Raw genomic sequence first — 23,178 nt, forward strand, 5'->3', positions numbered from 1 at the left:
TCACTGAGCTCTGCATTCAGGTGTCTTCAGTGCTCTGTCCCCCCTGGACCACGCCAGTCATTTCTCCGCGTGGGATTCTCACGGGCACGGCTGCTGGCTGGGGGAAGTGTGGTCTTGGTGATGAGCAGAGCACTGGAGCCCGGGTGTGGGACTGTTTCCGACACGTGGCAACCTGGGCAAATAGAGCCGTTCTTGTGTTCTTCACAGGGCGGTTTTGCTCAGCCACAGTCATTTATTTTGACAATCTGATATGCTGCTTGTCCACCAAAAAAAAAAAAAAAAGCGCACGGAAGAGGCAGACATTAATTTTCAGAGGCCAACAAAGTCAGTCACAGAAAGAAAAGAGCGAGCCAATTGTCTTATTGTTTATTATATATTGTTTTTTTAATGCGTGCTTGTTAACTTTGCGGATCGCCCAGAGAGCCTTTTGGCTATTGGAAGGTATAGAAATGAAATGATCAAACCAATACATAAATAAATCCAGAAGTCCACGTTTTGAAAAGCTCTCAGCTAAGCTGGATCTAAAGCCAGCCTGCATTTTAATAAGTCATCTAACACTGTGCAGCCTCTCAGGCAGTGAGCAAAATGCACCATGCAGGCTGGGGAAGAGAGCGTAAAACCTTTCCCCTATTTGGACTCAGGTCTTGTAGGACTGCTGAAGCTCCGGGAAAGTCAGACAGTCATGTATGAACAAACCCACTGGAACAAGAGAAGCAAGAGGATGAAAGGTTCCAGCTTCTTGCTCTTGCACAAGGACATCCCCTCCCATCCCGACCCTGGTCTTTCACCCTCCTTCAAGGAGTCCCCCCTCTCTTCCCCAGCTCACCTTCCCCCCGGCTTTTGCTCCCTGTTCTTGCCAGGACCTGGAGAGGACCATCCTCCTTGCCACCCATAGTTGGAACCAGAGGAGACCCTGGAAGTCCTCGTCACCCCCAGAGCTTGTCCAATATTCCTAGGGGGATGTTTCCCTCCCTCCCCGCAGGTCATCCAGCAACGCTCCTGGCAAAGCTCCAGTTCCAGGCGAGAAGCAAAGCTTCTTCACACGCCACTTGATTCACTGATACAATCCGCAGGCGTTTGCTGCCGTGATGGGATGGAACTCAGGGGGCTTTGCACGGGTGCGGGCCGAGGGCACGGGGGAGGAAGCTGTCGAGGCATCCCGTGGGCTGTGACTTGCAGCTCTCGCCTTGATGCCCTGCATGTAGGCTTCTGGGTGGCCAGATGTCCTCCTTCACAGAGGACAGTCCTCTGCTGAAAGGCTGACAGAGGACTGCCCTCTATTTAAAAGGCATCCTTCCTCTGAAGGGCTGGACTTCAAGCCAGGTTAATACAAAGCTCCATCTGTGGAGAAGCCTAGCAGGGCAACTTGCAGGTTGCTGGTTCGGTTCCCCCACAGCGCTGGACTGGGTCCGATTCCCCTTCCAGTGATCCCGTTTACTTCCGGAAGTGCCCCTCTGCATGCAGTGGCATTTGATCTGTGTCTATGCAAATTCACCGCCAGTTTTCTCCAGGCCGGGGAGGGGAGTAAGCAGCCCTCCAGGTCCCATCAGCCCCAGCCAGCCTGGCCAAGGGCGGCAGTCCACCAAGTTCCGGAGGACAGAGTTTCTCTTCCCCGGTGCCAGGCCATCAGTGCTCACGCTGCTCCGAGACGGCAGTCCCCACCCGCCCCCTTGAGGTCAATGGAGCTTGCTTCTGAGGAGGCATGTGCAGGACCGCCTGCTCAGGGCACTAGTCCTTAAACTCTGCAGGGCCCTGTGTTGCTCCAGCAATAAACCGAGGGGCAGGGGGAGGGCTCCCTTTGCTGCCCGGAAGCTGCAAGGAGCTGCACTCTCGACCCACTGGCAGCCCCCAGTTGTGCTGGCCAACATGTTCCATCCTGCCCTGCCACCGTGGCCGCTGGGCATGATGGCTGGGGACCATGGGAATTGTAGCCCATCACATCTGGAGGGTTCCTGGTTGGAGAAGGATGACTTATGGAGAAGGTACTGGCTTTCAGGATGACAGGTCTGGAGGGAGGGAGGGAGGGAGAAAACTGGCTACGGGAGGAAGTCTAAAAGCTCGAAAATGCAGAGCAGCCTGCACCCTCCGAAGCCCCCGTGGCCCCCCCCCCGTGCAGACGCCCGAGGTCCAGCGGTCTCAGCCGAGGCGCAGCGTTGCTGGGCAGATGCCGCACTTTGTATATTTGACAAACTGACACTCTGCCACACTGAGTGTCGAACTCAGCTCGTCAAATACACGGAATGCAGCACTGCAGGGCTGTTGTGGAAGACGGCCGGAGACGCCTGCAGCAGGCCGACACCCTGGGGGAGAAGAGAACAGACAGAATTCACGGATGGTTACTCCGAGCCTGATCTTCACATACCAAAACGGAAAGTCCACGAAGCAGGCAGCCGAGATGCCCCCTGCCTGTGGAAGGAAGGGGGGAGGCTGCTCTCCGTTTCTCCCTGGGGGGCCAACAGGTCTCCTCGGACACACGGCACCTCCACCTGCCCCCCTTCAGCATCCCTCGTGCCCTCCAGGTGCCCTTTTGGAATGGTTCATGTTTTGTAGGTTGTCTGTAGGGAGCTTGTACTGGGGTGCAAATGTCTAAGCTACCCGTGACCTGCAATGCCTCACATGCATTTATTTATATTTGCAGAATTATCTAGCACTGGATGTCTGCCTGCGTTGCTGGAGGGAGGCCAGAGGTTCTGCCCTAATGCCAGGGCAGAACCTGAGAGCACCCACGATGCCGCACTCCAGGGATCTGGCAGCGGGCTGGGGGCATGGAGAGCTGTCCCGCCATATGCAGCTGGTGTTTCCACACTGGGAAGAATCTGAGAAGGATGCAAGCCACAAAGGCTGGTATTCCCCTTTCTTTCATGCCTTCTCGTAATTAAGAAATCCGCACGAGTCCTGTGAGCTTGCTGTGGCTTAATGCACGTGGAAAGCCCTGTTTGCGACTGTCTGTTTGCACAATTGCAGAGACGGAGAAAAAACTGGGCGCTCGGGGCTCCCCCTTCTAATCACGGCCTCTGAGGCATCGGGTCACAGTGCACAAGGGTCCATGGTGTACTGTGCGCAAGCGTGCAAAATTCATCTATTTTCAACATGACCATTGAATAAGACACATTTGATCGGAGAGAAACAGGGAGGGAGAGAGAGAGCGAAGGAAGGCAGTCAGGCCCCACCTGGCCATTTATTAATACCCACATGAAGAATTACCAGACTCATTTCCAAGATAATTTGGGCTGACGTCCTAAATACTTCAAGTACAGTGGGACTTGCATTTGTACTGCACAAAATTCACATTTTTATTCTCTGTTATTGCATGGGAAGTGCTTTGGAAACCACCCGAGTGATTGGGTGGCACTGGAATGCAGCAAGTCCTACTGGGCAGGGTGGAAATTTGGTCTGCAGGAGGCGCACGGGGAAACGGCTTATGCCGGGCCAGTCCCAGGGACCACCCCAAGCAGTCCTGCCGAATGTCCTGCTTCTGCACCGCTTGGAGTGTGGGGTCACGGAGAGAGTGCAGGACCGGGACTCAGGAGATGCAGGTTCCGGTTCCCGCTCAGCCATGAGCTCACTGGGGGGCCCGAGGCCCGTATGGACTCTCCACCTAGCCCACCTCACAGGGCTGTTGCTTTGAGGACAGAAGTGGAGAGGAGGAGAAGCTTGTGAGCCAGCCACCCGGGGTCGCTTGCAGGAGCAAGCAAAGTGGCGAATAAATGTGAGAACACTTTTGCATCCGGTCGTTGCATCCCGTCCTCCCCAGTCCCATTCCACCCAGCTGCTTTCATGGGTGCCTTTCAGTCTTCCGCTGCCCTTCGGGTTCAGAGTGAGAAACAACCACTTTTAAAATGAACATTAACTGGATGAAACGTAGAGCCAGTGATGGCTTTAGTTGTCTGCTAGAAAGAGGGAATTCAAGCCCCAAAAGGGGCCAGGATCGTGAGATCCTGCGAGCTTTCCCGTGAAGGTGCTGTCCAGCTTGCTCAGGCCCCTGGGCACGCACCAGGCACAGCCGCAGCTGCCGCTGCCACTGCACCTAAGAAACTGCCCAGAAAATCAGAAAGAGGCCCTTTTCTGTAATGAACTCCCTGCTCCGTTCGCTGGCTGAGAAGGAGGCTCTTGCCCAGTTCCCATCCATTTCAACAAGGCTTCTTGGGATCGTGCGCCCAGGTCCCAAATGCAACCTCTAACTTGGTGTCCTCCGAATTAGTTTCGGGGAAGGAAGACCATCTGGTCGATAGCCAGGCATTCCATCCATTACTGGGCTTCCGTTTTCCAATGCGGAAGGGCCACAGCAATCTACCTTTTCACTTTCTGTAGTTATTCATCATCTAATTTACTGCTTGATCAATATGATTAAGTTCCCCTGAGACTTCCCAGTTTGTCGCCTTTCAGTTCTTAAAATCTGGGCATGGTTGTCTTTTTGGAGCACTACAGAGTTTGAAAAGATACTGAGCACGATGGAAAGAAGTCCCCAGTGCGGTCAAGATCATCACGGCTCGGTTCCATTCTGTTGTTTTTAATGGGGCATGTTATGAAGAAATCCTGTGCATGCTTTGGAAGAATTCTTAACGAATTCAATGGAATTAACCCCCGGGGAAGCGAGTATGAGATGGACGCCTTTGTTTTAACAAAGTTTGATGGGATTCTGCTCTAAATATAACCTCTGGGTGTGTCCTGCCTCCTAGAATGAAAGCAGCAGCAAATCTTTTACTTCTAGACATTTTTAAACAAAAGTAAGCAAGAATGAGAGCCAATCTGGCATTTGATTTAGAACAAGTGGCTGCTTTTTTATTTCTGAAAGACCTATGCCATCTTAACGCTTCCTTTGGAAGATCCATCCCAGGATTGGCCTGAAGGGTTTTCTGGGACAAGAACCATTCTTAGCTTTCAGGCTTGGGGGGTCTTAGGACTAACCCTAATCCCAAGTAAAAGAGGAGGCAAAATGTTCCCTGGCAACTAGAGACATTTCTAGGCTGTAGAAGGAGGGGAAAGAGAATGATTCTGAGGCTTGTGCGAAGTGTGGAAGAACCACGGACACCACTTACCATCTCTACATCGCATTTGAAGGTTCTTCACAGCGTCCATGCAACTGAGCCTCAGTCGATTCAGCCTCAAATCACGCTGCAAATGGGGCAGAAGCCTCACTGGTGCAGTTTCCCTGCTCTCTGGAGGCGCCACCATTGGGAAGGAGCTTGGTGCAGGATGCCTACGTCTGGGGCCGCTGGGAAAGGCTCAACGTTTGGAGACCAGCCAGAGAAGAGAGAGGCATCGGAGGGGCAGAATTCCAAGCGAGTCCAATGTCCTCTTGGAAGACTACCGGCCGATTGCGCGCACCCCAACATTACGGTCTCCCCCAGCTTTGACTCATGAGCCGGAGGCTCGGGACGTGCAGGTCCTCCTTGGGCCCCACTGTTGCCCCGATCAAACTTATTCTGCAGGATCTTGGCAGCACAACCCCCCACCAACCCCGTCACCCCAAGGCGATAGCAGAGGCACATGTCCACGTGTGACACGTCTCCCATCCGCCTTTCCAGCCATTCCTGCCCCCCTGAAATGAAGACACGGTTCTGTCTCCAGCCTTGGTGAGCGGGGCGTGGATTGGAAGAGGGGCCAACAGGATTCGGGGGGGCCCTTCCGCGTCCCCCTGGCGAAATGGGCTTGACGAGGTCTTGATCAGCAGCGGGGGAAAGATGGGTGCCGCCTTCCAGCCACCTCTCGGAAGAACGATTGTTTCTCGCCCTTCGAGGCAAGGGGGCTGGCAAAACCCAAGTGACTTTTCTCTGACACCACAGTGAGAGGGCCAAGAAGAGGAACCAAGCAGAGCTGCACCCTACCTGTTCCAGCTGCGTGAGGGAACGGCTTTCCGGCTCAGGGTCACCATCAAGCAGCACGAAAGAGGAGCAGTGGCGTTCCACGAAGAAGGGGCCTTGTTTTGAAGGGGCCTCTCCTCTTTTCAAGAGGAAGCTGAAAATGAGGAAGATAACGCTGAGGTCAGATGGCAGGAAATATCTGGATGCGAAGTGACAACACGTCGGGGTTGAGAAATGCTGCCTCTGCTGCCACTGCAGCAGCAACTTCTTGTCTTGGCCGTGCGGGAAGCCCCATGCGCTGCCAGCAGCACCAGACGAATTAGGATGGCATTTCCATATTAAGCCCTCACTGCCCTGCAGCCTTCTGCAGAAAGGCTGAAAATGCCGGGAGATGCAATCTGCTGCAAACCAGTTGGAGACCAGGGAGAGGGAAGGCACAGGGGAGGTCCAGGGTGTTGCTGTCCGGCAAGTGTGCGCCAGGCCATCTGAAGATGGTGCAGGGCAGGGGATCCCCTTGGGTCAGACGCCGCTGCCGCACGGCCCCTCCGAGCATCCACTCGGGCTGCTTCTTCCTGAAGTGCCTCCGCTGCCCTGGGAACATGGCCTGGATGATGCTCTGCGACGCTCACGGTCTGCCCGGAGCTCTCTGCAGGGCGGCCAGGCGCCACGTGCAGAGCAGGCACCGCAGTGGTGGCGCCCATGGCTCTTCCCTTGCTAGGAACGCCACGGCCGTGCACAAGCTCCATGACGGGTGGAAGGACGTGGCAGGGAAGCCAAGCCAGGAGTCTTCCCTTGGCTTCTCAGAGCTCGCAGGTCGCCTTCGCCTTGACCGTTTGGCCTACTCCTTAGAACACTCGAGCAAAAGCCGAGGTGGCGACATGCAGGTAATCAAAAACGAGCCACGATGCGTCGGCCAGCCACATTCGCAGAGCTCAAGCCAAGGTAACTCAGGTGAAGCCAGGGAGCAGAAGGTCACATGCAAGGGACTCTGGGGAGGGGCAGCTGGCCTTTCCTCTCTCTGAAACACAACACTTGTTTGAAGTGCTGTCTTGGGTCATAGAGTCATGCAATAGCAGAGTTGGAAGGGGCCAGAAGGCCGTCGGGTCCAACCTCCTGCTCAGGCCAGGACTCCCAGTTAAACCATCCCTCCCAGACGGCTGCCCAGCTGCATCCTGAATGCCCCTAGTGTGGGAGAGCCCACCAGCTCCCCAGGTCATGGGTCCCACTGCCACACTACTCTAACAGTCAGGATTTTTTCCTGATATCTAGCCAGAATCTGGCCTCCTGTAACTTGAGCCTCTTATTCCATGCCCTGCACTCTGGGACAATTGAGAAGCGATCCTGTCCTTCCTCTTTGTGACAGCCTTTCAAGGACTTCTCGACTGCTATCCTATCTCCCCGCAGCCTTTTCTTTTTGAGGCTAAACAAGTCCAGCTCTTTCAATCTCTCCTCACCTGGTTCTGTTTCCAGTCCCCAGATCATCCTTGCGCCCCCGCAGCCCCCTTCCAGCTTGTCTGCCTCTTTCTTAAGTGTGGTGCCCAGAACTGGACAAGGACTCCAGATGAGGCCTCACCAGGGCAGAGTAAAGAGGAACTAGCCCTTCACATGATTTGGAAGTGATACTTCTATGAATGCAGTCCAAAATAGCACCTGCCGTTTCTGCAGCCACATCACTTTGCTGACTCCTGTTCAGTTTGTGACATGCAACCATTCCAAGATCCTTCTCACCTGCACTATTGTTGAGCCAAGTGTTTTCCTCTTGTTATGCTGTGTTTGATTTCCTTTTCCTAGGTGCAGACTTGGCATTTGTGCCTAACCCTCGAGCCGCACGAGTGGGCAATGGCACTGCTGTATCCGCTGTGGTGTTTGAGGCACCAGAAAGATAATGCAACTGTATGTTTCCATTGCAAGCAGCAGCTTGATTTACCCAGCCCTTTTAACGGGCGCAAGGAAAATCCAGCCTTGCAGTTGGAGGGTGCAGTCCTGGGCACGTTTAAATGGAACACACATTCTGGCTGGGGCCTGCTAGATGCTGTAGGTTTCTTTTTTGTCTGGACATTCACTGGGTTATATCCTATAGTTTATGCCAGTATAAAAACGTATGTCTTTATGGCTCCACATGACTCCTTGCTCTTTTCCTAACCCCGTATGGGTACTTTCACGGAAGAGAGAAGAATGCAAAAAATTAAAAGAGTGCAGGCCCGTATCTGAAACAGGTTGTTCATTGCTGCTTTGCTACTAGCTGATCAGTTAAAAGCTGGATTGTAATTTCTTCCACTTCCCAAACCCCCTGGCAACCTGTCCTTGGCGCCTCGGCATTATATCAGTCGCCCACATGGAAACATTGCCTGTCTTTCTGCTCATTTTTGCACACCCCGTGAGGACTTTGAGCCCAGGCTGTTAACAATCCCATCTCTTGCAAGAAGTAGTAGGTTCAGTTAATGTTGGTTCCTCTTTCTTTACATGCATCGTATAAAAGAGAAATGGGAAAAATTGTGCATAGTTAAAAATAGAGTTGATGTGAGGAAGAGGCTATCCATAAAGTATGTCTCACTTTTGAAAGCACACATGCATAAAAGTAACCTTTTAAAAGCTCTTCCTTCTCCTTGCGGGTGGGAGCAGCCCAGGGTCCACAGCATGTGTGCTCTGCCTGTGGGAGCGAGGCTCCATGCAGAAGTAAAACTGTGATGAAAAATGGAGCAGGACCTGAAATATTATCCCATTATTGTATTGTGCTGTTTTCGCTGCACAGTCCTATGCAGAGGTGAGTCCCGCTGAGTTCAATGGAGCAAGATTGGGGAAGCCGGGTTAGGATACTAAGGTATGACCCCCAAAGTGGTTAAATCTCCCATCTCCATGGAAATGTTCTCCCTCTTCCCTAGGACTGAAATCTTTACAGGTCCCAGTCATGGGAGACCATGCCCACCCCATGAATATCGAACCTTCTTCATGCACAGCACTGAGCAACGGTCCTGTTCCAGGCAGGACTATTTCCCAGCTCCCCTCCCCTCCCTGCCCACCCAAGGGCCCCTTTCTCCACGTTCCTGGCCTTGGAGAGCTGCTGAGGAGGAGAGGTGGAGCTACAGCATTCCTGCCTGGAGCACCATCTCTGACCTTGGAGCAGGGAAACCGAAGTGCCCCATGGTCCCTCAGCTGATGCTTTGGGGCCAGCCCCTTCCTATGTTTCACCCCACTTGATGAATGAATCCTAGAATGTCCTTTTGTTGATTTCCCATGGAAACTGTGGGTGAGGCCTTCCTGGGGACATGCTAGATGGTTTCCTGGACCTTCATTGGCTCGAATGGGATCCTGGGCCCAAGCTGAAATAAGAGATGCAAAGGTCTGATTCTCCAACAACCCTGTAAAAGCTGGGAAGGTACAGGTCTTACCCATTACAGGTAAGTACCAGGGTTGCCTATCAGAGAAGGGAAATTCTACAAGAATTTCAGACAAGATCCTGAATGAAGGAAGTTGCAAGACAGCTGCCTGCAGCCAGGACGAAGGGCCAGATGCACATTACCCAGAAAGCACAGCAGCAGAAATTCGGTGATGCAAAGGGGCCAGTTTTCTGTAAAGAGCTGCAAAAGAATTCCTATGGGGATGGGCAACCCAGGGAGCCACAAATTCAGCTCTGCCACAAACCTGTCCTGCTCCATTTTTACATCAGTTCAAACCAAGCATGCGAGCTCCACCCCAACATTTGCAAGATGCCTTTAAGTACATATCGAAAAACTCTTCTTCTCTCAGAATATGCATGTTTAAATGCATTTTGTTATGCTTTTTGATCCAAGAACTGAGCTAGAACAGTTGGGAAATGTGCAAGTCCACAGGTTACTGAGTTCTGGTTTACATAGTTGCTCAGGAAGTTTGGACCAAGGCATCTCAAATCAGTAGGTGCAAATATCGAATTCCCAGAGCACTCCTGGGGCATGACACTCCAGGCTCACTGGTGCTTCCCTCTTGTTTCTGCGGCCAGGAATAACTGCTGCTTGTCTGGCTCAACCCCGACCTGCCATCTCCTGCAGAATTTAATTCGCACCCAGACCTGGGAGTTTGCATCCATTCCCCTGCCCTGCCAGTGGTAAAATGCAGGGCATCATGATGTTACAGGCATGGAGGATGTTACTCTTGGGTGCCAGAGAGTGGCATTCAGTCATGCAAGCTCTCAGGTACGAGCTCTAGACCCGGCTTTCGCAGCGCTCTCGCTCTGCAGGCCGCTCGTCTCCATCATGCCAATTCATTCGAATCTGCTGGTTGGGGCAATGAGGTCAAAGACGGGATCAGCGTCGGAAGGAGTGCAAGGAACCCAAACCATGTGCAGCCAATGGCAGGGGCATCCTTGGCAGTACCAGTGGGAAGAGGAAGGCCTCCCAAGTATTCTTGTCTCCAGAGTGCAGCAGTCTCTTGCTCGCAACACAACACAATGCAACTCAGCACAACGCAACGCAACGCAGCATGGCAGCAACAGCAAAGAGCAGTGCTGCAGCTGGTGGTCACACGGCCTGTCATCTCTCCGTAAGTTTGTGTCTCTTGTTTCTTTAAAGCAACTGCGAAGCTGCAGTTGCCTCTCAGATGAGCGGAGCATGATAAGAAAACCCCGGCCAACGGTCAGGGCCTCGGGTTCAGCACAGCACCCGCCCTGGGCTGACCCTGAAAGCATTTCGTGCCTGTGCAGGGCTGCAGCAGTGTTGTTTTGCCCCCAACTGCTGGCCTGCAGGTCTTTGCTCTGCCCTTTTTCTGCTTGATGAAAGCCTGGCAGATTTTAGGCACTCAGGAAGTAAGTGACAAAATTTTATACTTGATGCATTCCTGAAAGAACAGGTGACATGTTTTGTTCTGGTGTTGCTCAAACTTGTTCCCAGCGATACTCTCTTGCTTAAAGCTGTACACATGCAGCAGTTCTTCTCTGTGGTCTTCAGACTGGTTGGTCAACTTCCTTCAGAGTTCTGGAGTCAAGATTCAACAGCAAAATCAAGTTGTTTTCCTTCTTTGCACGCGTCCAACTAGCTTATACGCTCATGGCTGCAGGAACTTGATCTGAGAAGCCTTCTACACATACAAGGGCCCTGGGACCTTTAGTTCTCATTCTGCGTATGCGCAGCCAGGAATTTTTGCCACAGGCCCACTGATAAAGCAAACCCTACAGCTCCCTTGCTCAGATCAGTGCCGTTTTTCTTTTTTCTTTTGGTTGTGTGTATGTGAGACCTGGGTGAGGGCCCCCTTTGGCTTTAATCCTGGGAACTAGGGTGCGTATTAGACCTGACTCAGAGTGAAGGCAGGCACGATCAGCCCATGGTGGTTTGATACCCACAAAGATTGTGCCCACTTTGCTGAAGCGGAATGAGCAGCGAAAAAACGTTCTTCATGCTTTTGGAATAGTTTAGGCCAAAACACGGAAGAACCAGTTCTGCCTCTGGAAGCAAAGCAAACATAAATTATAGCTGTGCAAGAAGTGCTCCTAAGTCAGCTCCTGTGACTTCTCCAGCCCAGCTCCCTTGACTGAATCCCTGAAGCAGGCTGCCATTGTTTCTAAAATGCGTCCAGACTTTTGTAAGGTAAAGTTAAGGATCCAAGCAGCAACAGAAAGCAGGGTTTGGGGAATATGGTTTACATGATTTGGGTGAAAGTCTGTGTGTCGGAGGTGGACTGCACCTCCTGAAGACTGGGAAGAACGTGGTCATGGGAAGAATGGTGAGTTTGATCAGCGGGGTTTAAACAGAATACTTTGGAGGCTGGAGATGAAACCTCAGAGACAGGGACTACAGATGAGGTCTCACATACCCGAGGAACTTTGAGAGCAGCTGGAGTGGACTGTGGTAAAGCTCTTCATAAAAGTGCAGCAGGTCAGCGGAGTATAACATTAGTGGCCCTCTGTGGCTTTCTGCTAGTGCTCAGAGGTAGGACATCAGCAGGATGAGGAGGAACTTCTGGTTCAAGAAGGTACATATAACTTAGTGGATGTGCGAGAAACTCGGTGGAATGACTCCCATGACTGGAACTGGGCAACCAAGGGACATGTTGCTAGGGAGCCATTTTTGCCTTATGGCAACCCTGCAGATGGAAGCCCTCCAAAATGCCCTGCCCTTGACAGCCCTGCTCAGTTTGTGGGAACTTGAGGCCGAGGCTTCCTGTGCAGAATCCATCGATCGCTTATGTGGGCTTCCTCCTCTTCTTCCTTCCCCCTCCATAGCAAGACTGTCCTCTTCAGGGATCTTGCCTTCTCATGATGGAGCCAAAATACAGCAGCTCCAGGTTTGTCAGTTTTGCTTCTAGGGAAAGTTCTGGCTTGGTTGACTGAAAACGCACTCGTTGGTTGGTCTTTCAGTCCAGGGTATGCAAAATCTTTCACGATCTCGATTCCCTCAGAAGCCACAGAAAGTGGGGAGGAGATACACACTCCACAGCTGCACACGGATGGAGGAGAGTGAACCTGGTGGCCCTGTTGAAAGTACCTGGTTGAAAACCAAATGGGGGAAGGAAAGAAATCTGTACTGTTGGAGACGACTACTGAATTGACCACCCAGCCCAAGAGAAGGTGTGGATGACGCTTTCCAAAAGCAAATTGCAGATATATCAGGGGGACTTTATTTATATCTAATGGGGGACTTTTATTTTCCTAATATCTGTTGGAGGACAAAGTCCTCCAACATAGTCTTTCCAGGTAAGCCTTGCCTTGCCAATAACTTCCTTCTTCAGAAAATGGAGGAAGAACTGGAAGGGGCAGCCATTTCTGACTTGATTCTGGCCAATAGGGCAAATTCGTTGGTGAGGCAAAAGCAGCAGGAAATTTGAGGAAAAGTGACCATTTAATGCTTGAGTTCTTGATGTGAAAGAAAATTAAAGCTGCAGGTAGTCCATTGTGTATCTTGGACTTCAGGAAAGCTGATCCAGATAAACTTAGAGCAATGAAAAGTAGTATTTCATTGAAAACCTAACAGGAAGTTCAAGAGGAATGGAAGTTCCTGAAAGAAGAGATGGTTACCTTGCCAGCACATACCCCTTTATCTTCACAACACCCCAATAAGGTAGGCTAACCCAAGACACAGTGACTGGCCCAAAGTCAACCAAGGAGCTTCATGGTGGAGCAGTGATCCCAGCCCAGACCTTCCTGGTTCCAACTGAATATTGCCCTGGACTGAAAGTCAATGATAACAGGAGGCCAATTGTTGTCTGTATGGAGAACTATTGTTCTTCAGAACTACGGGATCTCCCTGCTTTGGAAGGCCTTTCTGGGCAGAAGTGTGTATGGTGGACCCAAGTCTGATGCCATGAGAATTCCCGTGTGTGTGTGTGTGTGTGTGGGTCACCAAAAGAGGTCTGTTTATCGGCACCTTCTGCAGCGCCGCAGTATCTGCTCCCGGCCAGTCACATCGACTTGTGTGTTTATTCCTCTTGCTGCTGAGAGGAGACAGCAGATGTACCACTTATCTGCCACCAGTTGTCCTGCCCTAACCAAGACACTCTTTCGACACTGTTCCCTCATCTTGCAGAGTCATTGCGGGGGGGAAGTGACCAACCGCTGGGCGTTCAGTCCTGCCATGGACCATGTTGCTCAAGAGTGACAGTTTGGCTTTTGCGCCAGACTTTCTCCACTGCTTCCTCCATAGCCTCGCGTGCCTGGGCTGCTGCAGAAGCAGGGATGGAGCAAAAGAGCGAGCCGTTGCAAATGCAGCACTGCGCCCAGCCTGGAGTGGGGCAGATGCGCCTGCTACCTCCTAGGGAATCACAGCCGTGCCTTCAGAGGGGCCTCGGGACTTGGCCAGTGCAGCAGCTGTTCCGTGCCTGCCCGCGGGAGACACATGGTCTCAGCAAGCAGGAAGAAACACTCCCAGAGTTTGGAATCTTGCTGCTCTTTCAAAGTTCCAGCCAATCAAAATGCAGAATTTGGAGGATTTGGCGGATGGCTGTTCTCTTGGTAGTTTAAAATCTGGCAACTGTCCAACAGTCATCAGCTACTAAATGCCCTCCTATGAGCTCCAGAAAATCCTTTTTCTGTGCTCAGCCATTAAATGCCATCAAGTCTGAATGCCTAATTATCAGATATTATCATGGAGGTGATGGCCAACAATTTGGATGGCTTAGAAAAGGGGCACTGGTGGAGGAGAAGGCTCTCCAGGGCTATTAGCCCTGATGGCTACCTCTGGTGTCACAGGCAGTGTGTCCTTGTCCACCAGCTGCCGGGGAACATGGGCGGAAGGCCGCTGCTACCCTCCTGTTCTGGTTGTGGGTTTCCCGCATGGGTATCTGGTTGACCACCATGTGGATGGAATGCTGGCCTAGATGGACCCTGGATCTGACCTGGCATCCTGTCCTTATATACATGGCACATGTCTGGGCCCTCTTGGAGAGTGTCTGGTGACCATTCAGCACCTGAATTCACCCCAGGACCTGTCGTGCCCTTGTGGGGACCGCAACATCCATGCTGTGAATGGTGGCCGCCTTTGGCTGGTGCGGGAGGAGGCCGTCTCCGCTGCCACCTTTGCCTTCCCCAAGGAGGCCTGCCAGGGGCTGCTTTTTCGCAGTGGAGAGTCAATGCCACGGTGGAAGGAGTGGCACTTATCCAGGCCCACCTGCACACTCGGGATGTGCAAGGAATCCATTTTGTGAAGGCTGACCAGTCTGTAGATCCTGGAGGGATGGATTCAGAGAGCATTCGTCCCCACCCTATGGCACAGCATCCTTCTTCCGGGCAGGGTGAGATGGTGGAGAGGGCTAGCCATGCCTGAGGCCCACGGAGCGTCCGCTGGCCACAGTTCTACCCCAGTGTCCGCTGCCGCCTTGTTCGGAGTCTGCCCATCCAACCTGGAATTCTCTGCCCTGATTCACGGTGGCTGCTCAGGGTCCCAGGCAGGGGGCGTGTTGTGAATTGAAGCTGGGCCTTCTCAGCTCAGTCACTGAGCACCAAGCTCTGAATGACAAGGATGCAGGGATGGGGAGAAATTCGTTCGCTTTGCGTTTTAGTGAAACGTTCCTAATTTTGCACTTTCGAATCGATACACAACCTCAGTGATCTGCTGAAACTTGCACTTCCCCAAATTTTGCTCTGGAGTTCTCCAGTCGAAACTGTGTACACCAGACCGTACATTTAGAAATGTACACGCAAAAGTGCATGTGTCACTGACAGTTTGAGATGCTAAAATATTAAATTGTGTTAAAGTTTAAAGTTGAAAATGTTATCATGCTAGGGATGTTGCTTGCAGAAGTGTGCATGCAAGGGCAAATTCTGCATGAAAATGTTTAGGGGAAATGCGCATAAAAATGTGTATGGATTTTTATAGAAATGTTTTTTAAGAAAAAATGGGAATGAGCCAAAGTTAAGAATGAAAGTAAGAGACTGAGAAGGGCCAAAATTGATAGGTTTGCGCCCCTTGGGCCACTAGGGTGCTTTGTCTTTCGGATGGAGGCAGCTGTGGGTCTCCAAGGCTGGTTCTTGCATCCACAAATTCGCTGCAGCGGTTACAATGGCCCATTTCCAGTACTGGCCTTGCAGGGTTGAGGGACATTCGAGCGGCAGAGACAGGACAGGCACAAGGAGACGCACAACAGGAACGCACGAGGAGCGCTGCGGGATCTCACTCATCTAGTCCATCATGCTGTTCCCACGGCTGCCTGTGCAAAACTCGCCAGCAGGATTTGGACGCGGCAGCACCACCCCACCTGCCTCCCCCAGAACTAAGAGTGGGGCGGCTCTTGCAAAGGAGCCGTTCATGGGCCGGGCCCGCTCCCAGAAGTCGTGCTGATGCAACTTCCCCTTTCCTCCACCCAGGCTCCTCTTAACGTTTGCGAGGTTGAATGTTCAGTGGTGGCAGGAACAGTGTCCCAGTGCTGAGTCTGGAATTATCTTCCTGTAATTTAAGCCTGACATTGGAAATGTAGAGCAGGAATAAGGCCTCCGTATGGTGGGGCTTCAGACTCCTTTGCCCTGGCTCTGCTCCCGTATTTTTAACAGCAGTGGGGCGATGCGCACAGTGCTACACCCACTCAGCACCAGAGGGTGCTGTCGCTTTAGCCATTGGAGGGCAGGGAACTGGCGTGCTGCGGAACGATCTCCCCCCATCTTTCTCAGGCATCCTTTGCAGCTACTGCAAAGGTTCACAGTGAAGAGGAAAAAACCAAACACAGCAGCAAAAGCAGGTTGCAGAGATCATCCCAGGCTGCTTGCTGGCAGAACCGGAGCTTTCTGATCGGAGCTTGCGACAACCTGGACTCCCACTTTGCCCGGCCAGGCTTCCGGAGCCTGAACTCAGTGACGAGACAGCCAAGGCGGCCTCCCGCTTTCCCATAATCGGTAGCATCACTCCAGCAGCCTGGGAACATTCCTTGCAGTTGCACAGTTCCCAGGGAAAAGCGTTCCCATTCTGAAAATAAATTAGAAGGGCTTCTCGGTTTTATTTTTAATAGTGCCCCCAACGTGTATATAAAACGACCTCCTATTTAGGTACACATTTCCTGGTGGAATTAAAGAGCATGGAACCGAGAAGGCCAAGGAGACGGAAGGGTGGCTCCAGCGAAGCAGACTTTCCAGAGAGATCCGAGTGCGAGTTTCCACATTAAATCTAGGCAATTAACAGGAAAAGGAAGTGCACGGCATACAATTTTCTAATTTTGTCAGGGGTTGCATCAGCTCTCAGAGCCCCAGCTCACCTATCCGCTGTTAGTCAAAGGCATGGACCCATATCTTTGTGGGTCGTTATTTGTTTTCCGGCGCCAGGCAAAGACCTTTTTATTCAAACACTAGTTTAATTGTTAATATTATTTATTTATTTTATTTTTCGGGCCGGGTCGACTCATATTATATTGTTTTATATTGTTCTTATTTATTTATTATTTATTTATTATTGTGAGCTGCCCTGAGGCTTTGGCGAATGGGGCGGCATAGAAGCCTTCTAAATAAATAAATAGATAGCTAGAGAAATATGAGTGTGCCCCTCATACATAAACCAGAGCAGCCAGTTTGGGTGAACTGCAGAGGCAGCCAGGAGTGATGGAGAGCTGCTCCCCAAAGGCTATTAGCTTTCTCCGAATTCCCACCCGGCTGCTGCCATTCCCCTTGCAAGGTCCCATGTTGGCCAAGGCAAACAGATACACACGTGTAACCCCCACAGAGGAAAAGTCCCTCAGCACATGGAATAATCAACTCGAGCTGGTCCAGGCTGCTATCAGGGAAAGCTGCCTCTCTGTCAGAGCAATACGACAGCAGAACCAGCTGCCTGGGGAGGCGGTGGGCTCTCCCACCCCAGAGACATTCCAAAGGAAACTGGCCGGCCATCCGAGTGGGGTGGGGTAACGTGGCGTCCTGCAGCAGCAGCAGGTGGACCCGAGGGCCTCCCTGGCCCCTTCCAGCTCTACTCTTCTATGAGTCTGTGATTCTGAGCCAGAAAGTAGCAGTGAGACAGACACAGAGTGAGAGATTCCACAGAAAAACTGGACTGCTCATGGCCCTGACAGGGTCTCTTTGCTCGTCCTGCCTGGGCTGCCTGCCAAGCGCAGATCCACGTTCACTATTTCATTTTATGTTTTCATTTTTGGCAGGAGGCAAAATGTGTCGTCTGGAAACTTGGGCGGCACCCCCGAGATGCTATTTGGCTGACACATGCTTCGGCTCTCTTTGTCCTTGCTGTGTATTCCTTGCGCCGACTCCTTCCTTAGGATGTTGTGGGGCAGGTGTGGAATGAAGGAAGAAGAGCTTCATCCTGCCTGAGAGACGTATTCCTAAAAGGGCTGTTTGGTGTCTCTGGGCATGATTTCACAGGCCATAAATATTTCACTGCAATCCGGAGGCAAATGTCTAATCCCACAGTCAGTTCACGGGAGCAGAGGTTTTCTTCTTGATCTGCTCCCCGCAGGATTGGTGTCAGCATCAAAGGAATGCCACACATTGTATAGTCATGAGTGGATTTTGTTTTGTATTTATTTTTATTTCTGTACTACCCAAATAGCCAAATCTCTCTGGGAGGTTTGCAACAACTCAAAAATACAATCTAAAGCACAGATAACAAGAAAAACATCACAGTGTTTACTCTGAAAGTTTAAAAGCCCACTTTAAGCAAATCAAATGGCCAGGACAGGTTAAAACCACAAAACCTGCCAAGCAGCTCACTTGATGCTGCCAGGTGCCAGGAGCTGAATGCCCTGGCACTGAGGGCCGTTCGGACCTGGCACCAGGAGGACGCTGCAGTGGATAACCCATTCCATGCTGAGGGGCCACCAGAGCACGGCTCTCTTCCTTCTTGCCACCAGCTGGGCCTCCCTTGGAGGTGGCGGTCAGAGGAAGCCCTTTGCTGTTGGCCATCATGTCCGGGCAGATCGTGGTTGGGAGGGGTGTTCTGGCAAGAATTGTGGTCCTCAGCTGTCCACATCCCATTTAGCTGAGCACTTTTGAGGCCAGAATAGGCTTGCATTCGGTTCCCTCTGAAAGAAAGGATGGTTGGATGGTTGGGAGCATTTCAGGTTATACGAAGTAAGAAAAGGCCGCGAGTGTGTCTGCCCAGCCATCCATGCCATGGACCCAAGATGGTGAGGCCAAGACCCCTGGAATTCAGCACCTGCTGGGGGGGGGGGGAGGCTGTGCCGCTCGGGAGAGCCCGTTCACAGACACTTTAGCTATTTTAAGTGCATTCCTGTGGCAGGAGTCTGCAGTGTTTCTTCAGCCACACGGGCACACACACGGCTTTGCACTCCATGAGGTCGGGAGTGCCATCAGGAGGGGCCTGGGAAGTTTGCTGCACAGAATGGCCGCCCACCTGTCAGGAGGGGCTGAAGGAGTGCCCTCATTTTGCAAGCTGAAGGTCTCCTGTTTGGTCCCCAAGATTTCCAGGTAGGGCTGGAAGAAGCCCTGAGGCTGCCAGTCGGTGCTGGCAGAAGCCCTGAAGCTGCCAGTCGGTGCTGGCAGTTACTGCTTGAACCGAGACTCTGACTCCATTCCACCAATGCCAGGCTTGGAGAAGCAGCTATTCTTGCCTTGGAGGTGCAAGGCCAGGAGCCCCATCAGAAGAAGAGACGGGACTGTACTGGGAAGAGGGAAAGCTCTGCTGATAAGAGCACAACCTCTGATAAGGAAGTTCTCTCTGTTCACAGGCTGACATTTCAGTTTATTTTTAAAAGCAGCTTCGTTATGCACATATTGTTGATAACTGGCCTTCGCGAGCCGGCAGAGGGAAGGGTTTCTATGTGGTCTGGAAGATGTGAGTCACTGGGCAAGAAGCACAGCCCTTCCAGAGGATTTTGAGACTGCGTGTGAAGAACGCCGTTGACGTTCTGCCCCCCTTAAGGGCTCTCTTTGGGCCTTCTCCCTCGCAGGCCCCCCGTTGCATGGGTGGGAGCACACGGCTGCCATCCCAAATGCCCTTCTAGACTGAGGTGCAGCAGCGGGGAAGAAATGCTCTGCCTCCAGCTCTGGAGAGGCACCAGGGCCTCCAGCAGCAGCAGCCATTCCTCCAATCCCGAGTCTCCTCTCAGCCCCATTTGTATGCCCAGAAGCCAACGCTCCACGAATGAGAAGGGCGCGCCCTGTTTAATGGGCTTGGAAGAAATGTGTCAACAGCGAACAGGGCCATTGTGAAGCGAGCAAAGGAAGAGCATGGTGAGCGTCTGGAAACATAATGCAAGGAGGGCACAGGTCTTGAGAAGGCAGGTGTGCCCAGAGGTGGGGATCCTGGCCAGGATGGCTCTCTGCTCCATCTGGTGGCATTCAGAGCATCTCCCATGACAGGAAAGGACCCCACGGCTCTGGACTGGTGCCACGCACCCAGACTGGCTGTCGCTTTCATCCCCGAAATGTGGAAAGAGGAGCGGAAGCTGCACTGGGCCTTTGCCTGAGCCCCGGCTATCTTGCCTTTGGATTCCCAGTGCTAAGGCACATGTGCTTTGGAAGCTCCGCAGATGCATTCCAGCCCTCCGACCCGAGTGCGCACGGGGCCTGTTCAATGTTCCCGGGCCCCCTCTGTCCATTTGTTTAGCCGAACACAGTTTCATTAGGCTTTGCTTTCGAAAGCTTTCTGTGAGGCATTCGTGTTCATAAACACTTTGATATAATTAAGGCTGTTTTTGCAGCTGTGTAATGAACTTCTCCAGTGGGGGCCTGCAAAATGCAGACAATTTATTCTGCTCCCTGGCACATTTAGTGCTCCATGCACAGAAGCCGGTGGCTCTGAACTGGCTCCGGCTGCCTTGGTGAGTAAGCCTGCGGCAGGCTGAGCACCGTGATCCATGGGTCGTCCTAACCATGGCTGAGCTGGAACACACGACGCTCGCTGCACACAGGACTTGGGCAGGGGGCAGAGGAGAGGACTGGAAATATCTGCCCCCCTGCCTTTCGTGTTCCGCGGCCATCGCAAATCCCTGCGTGGCGCAGACGGAGGAGCGCCTCTCCCTCCCTCTCTCCCGCTGCGCTGTGTTGCGTTGCGTTGCCCCTTGGCCTGCAGAGGACGAGCCACGGAGGAAAGCCGGCCCGGGTGCACTGGTGAATTCACGAGCGGCTGAAACGGGGGGTGGGCAGGGCCCCTTTGAAGGTGCCCCCTCTGGCCGTAGAGCTGCTTTGGACAGGCCTCGCTCCCGGGACTGGCAGTAAAGCAGCCAAGCGTTCTACTTCATTGCCAATGGTCCTCTGCTAGTCGGGTAGCCGGCAGTGCTGCCCGGTCCAAGGCATGAAGGAGGAGAGGAGAGCAGAGCCTTGATGTTACTCTGGACTGTCAGACGCTCCCGGAGAGCAGGTCCCCAGGGCACAGCTGCCCCCCTGTGGCGGGACACTCTGCCCTCCTTCTTTCAAGTGCACTTCTGCATTCACTTCTCTACACAGACATGTGCGAGTATCAGGTCATTTCCTGCCCTCCTTTTTGGGTGACTGGTCTCTGGCCGCCCTCATCAGGAGTTGGCAAAGCCTGCAGCCGCCGGAGGGGAGAGAGGGTCCTTCCCCCTGAAGACCAGGAGTGCCACTCTCACCGAGGGGCCTGGGAATGGATCCCCGTCCTCCCAACCCTCTTTCCCACAGATCATCTTTTGTTCTGGATCCAGGCCATCCCCCAATGCAGTTTCCTTCTATTGTTCATCCACCCCAGGTGGGCTCTCGCAATCCCATGAATGGACTCTGACCAGTGACTTGAAGCGCAGTTGTGTCGGTCTGCATCCCTTCCCCCTTCCCCTTCAATGTGTTTCCTTCCCCTTTCTTCTCACACAAAAGCCACAAATATCTGAACGCTTCAGAGAGCTTCTCATAGAAACTCACGCTCGCTCGGAGGAGCCACCTGAGACCAAATAGCGCTGCCCTCCTGCTGGGACCTCCTGGGCCAGAGGCAATGTTCTGACTCAGGTAGCAGGGAATTTCGAAAGGTTCGGATGCTGATTTCTCAAAAGGGGCCTCTATCGTGAAGCCAGGCAAATGGCTTTTTACGAGGACATGCCGTGGTTAACACTTGTGCACGCTCATCCTTCACTGTGGTTGCGGGTTTGGTATGTGTGCGTTTATCCCCAAATGTTGTTGATCCAAATTTTTATGGTTTTTCTTCAGATACCTTTCCTGAGAGCGAGCCTCCAAATCCACTTGGACTTTTGCTTTTGATCAACTCCAACAACCACTGGGATCTGTCAGGCATTCATCCCACTGAAGTTTTTCCAAGTGCTGGCTGGGAAAGATGAGGACTGCAGCCTCACTCGTTTGGAAGCCGCCAGGTGAGGGAAGGCCGCCCTAAAGCAGAGCAGGGCAGAAGGCAGCTGTCCAGCTGTTTGGAACTTCAGCTCCCAGAAGGCCCCACCAGCATGGCAAGGGCTGGGAATGCTGGGAGTCCCACCCACCCCTTCGCCTGGCAAAGCAGCTCTTCAGTAGAGCTATTTGAGCTCAGCTTGGGTGAGCCTTTGATCGCATGGCAGAAAGAACTGCAATTGCATGAGGCCAGGGAAAACCGTCCCTGGAGTCAAGCTCACCCATGTCTCAGTGGGATTCATCAGGCCGTCTGTGTCTCTGTCGCAGTTCATTTAAAGCAACGGCTCTTTCCCGAAAACCGAATTGCCGAGGAAGCAGCAGAGGACACCAACGGCCCCAACCGCCTCCCTGGTGCCTTTATTTAGCCCGGAGCGCAGTGAAGGCTTTCTTTCTTTCCAAGGGGGCAGCCTCGCAAGGGTTAATGTGGGTGTCTCACTCTGCTCTGGAATTCCAGTGCTCCTAAGTAATGATTGGCACTAAATCACAAAAATAACATTTTCCATCTGCAGAAAAAATTCGAACATGAGCACTGCATCTTAGCATTACCTGCTATCGCTGCAGAACTGGGAGCCGTCGTCTGCCCCACCTGCCTTTCCATAAAAAAGACAACTCTCTCGAAGAGGGGTCAGCAGCAACATTCTTCCCTCGGTGCTTTTAGTGCCGTCCAGTCTCCCCTGAGGCAGGCCGGGCTCGGGTTCCACAATCCTGCCTCCACATCTGCCTCGGAAAGACGGGGAAGAAAAGACGCCTCCCCAGATTCTGTCACTTGGCACTGGACTTCCACTGGGGCTGAAACCCCAGCTGGCCTGAGTGCCACAGCCTCGCTGCATGGAGAAGTCCTGTCTGTGAACTTCACAACTGAGTCGTTGAGATGGGCACCAAACCCCCCCCCCCCGGTCTCCCCCCCTGCCCCGAAGCCATTAAATGCAAGCTCTGCAGCAGCAGGGCCACTGGTGCAGTGATCAAACGATCGTGGAAGCAGCCATGTCGCTTTCCCCAACCCTTGGCTGGTGGGAGGCGAGTTTCCACTCCACCCCTGTGTGGGAAAGGCTGTGGAGGCAACTTGGTGTATCACATCTCTGCTGTACGGCTCAGGAGCCGAAGCTTGCTGCAGGGTTGCCCGCAGTGCCGCGGACGCGATGTCCTTCCTGGGGCCGCAAGAGCTGCTTCCCTGCGTCAGGCGGTGCCTTGGGGATGGCAGGGGCAACTGCCCTTCTTTGGGCTCTCCCATGCCTCTCCCGCAGCGTTGATGCACCCAGCAGCCCCGGAAAGCCTCGTGCTTCCATTTCCTGGCTCGAATGCTGGCAGACAGAGGCTCTGGGAGCAGACTGCTCATTTCCAGCGGTTCCGGAAGCCCAGCCTGATTCCTGGGGGTGGGTGGGGTGTGGGCGACCATGCCGCATACTTTTACAGCGAAGACATTTCCTGGACCCTCTGCCCCGGCACCGTATGGAGCATCTCTGTTCCTGGCACCGGGGATAGAAAAGAAAATGGGAACGTCATCCGGGGAATCCGTGCACACACTTTGACCTACATCGGGCTCCAGTCTTCCCAGCAGCAAATAGTCTTTCCAAGCATGAGCAAAGCCGTACTTCCTGTCCCTGGGGGGGTCGGAGATCCGTCACATGCTTCCAGGGCTGTGTGTGTCGAGACTGTGAAGCCATGATTCAGAATGAG

The 23,178-nt window shown here is 52.8% G+C and overlaps 1 protein-coding gene and 1 long non-coding RNA gene across 4 annotated transcripts; one reads left to right on the forward strand and one right to left on the reverse strand.

Moving 5' to 3' along the window:
- Positions 1 to 350: 350 nt before the first annotated feature.
- Positions 351 to 7,715, reverse strand: LOC123027250. 2 transcript variants are annotated; one of them, XR_006415476.1, is made up of 2 exons: positions 7,533 to 7,715; positions 351 to 5,958 (listed from the first exon to the last, which is right to left on the reverse strand). It is a non-coding gene; the product is annotated as an uncharacterized LOC123027250 (long non-coding RNA). The 2 variants fall into 2 exon arrangements; XR_006415475.1 differs by lacking the exon at positions 7,533 to 7,715 and adding an exon at positions 7,259 to 7,305.
- Positions 5,922 to 8,845, forward strand: LOC123027249. Of its 2 annotated transcripts, none has more exons than XM_044437833.1 (2): positions 5,922 to 6,746; positions 7,596 to 8,845. In XM_044437833.1, exons 1-2 carry the CDS (start codon positions 6,296 to 6,298, stop codon positions 7,688 to 7,690), a joined length of 546 nt encoding a protein of 181 aa, XP_044293768.1. In that variant the 5' UTR covers positions 5,922 to 6,295; the 3' UTR covers positions 7,691 to 8,845. The 2 variants fall into 2 exon arrangements, with proteins under 2 accessions (XP_044293768.1, XP_044293766.1); XM_044437831.1 differs by having other exon boundaries at positions 5,922 to 6,688.
- Positions 8,846 to 23,178: the final 14,333 nt, after the last annotated feature.

Source organism: Varanus komodoensis, unplaced genomic scaffold (genome assembly GCF_004798865.1).
Source record: "Varanus komodoensis strain SLA01 unplaced genomic scaffold, ASM479886v1 scaffold31, whole genome shotgun sequence".
Classification (NCBI taxonomy): domain Eukaryota; kingdom Metazoa; phylum Chordata; class Lepidosauria; order Squamata; family Varanidae; genus Varanus; species Varanus komodoensis.

Bases quoted from the DNA above. Each gene is read 5' to 3' on its own strand.
- LOC123027249 (XM_044437831.1), top strand. From the start codon at position 6,296: ATGGTGCAGGGCAGGGGATCCCCTTGGGTCAGACGCCGCTGCCGCACG. The intron at 6,689-7,595 runs GTAATCAAAAAC...TCCTTTTCCTAG, and splicing joins GCCGAGGTGGCGACATGCAG to GTGCAGACTTGGCATTTGTG.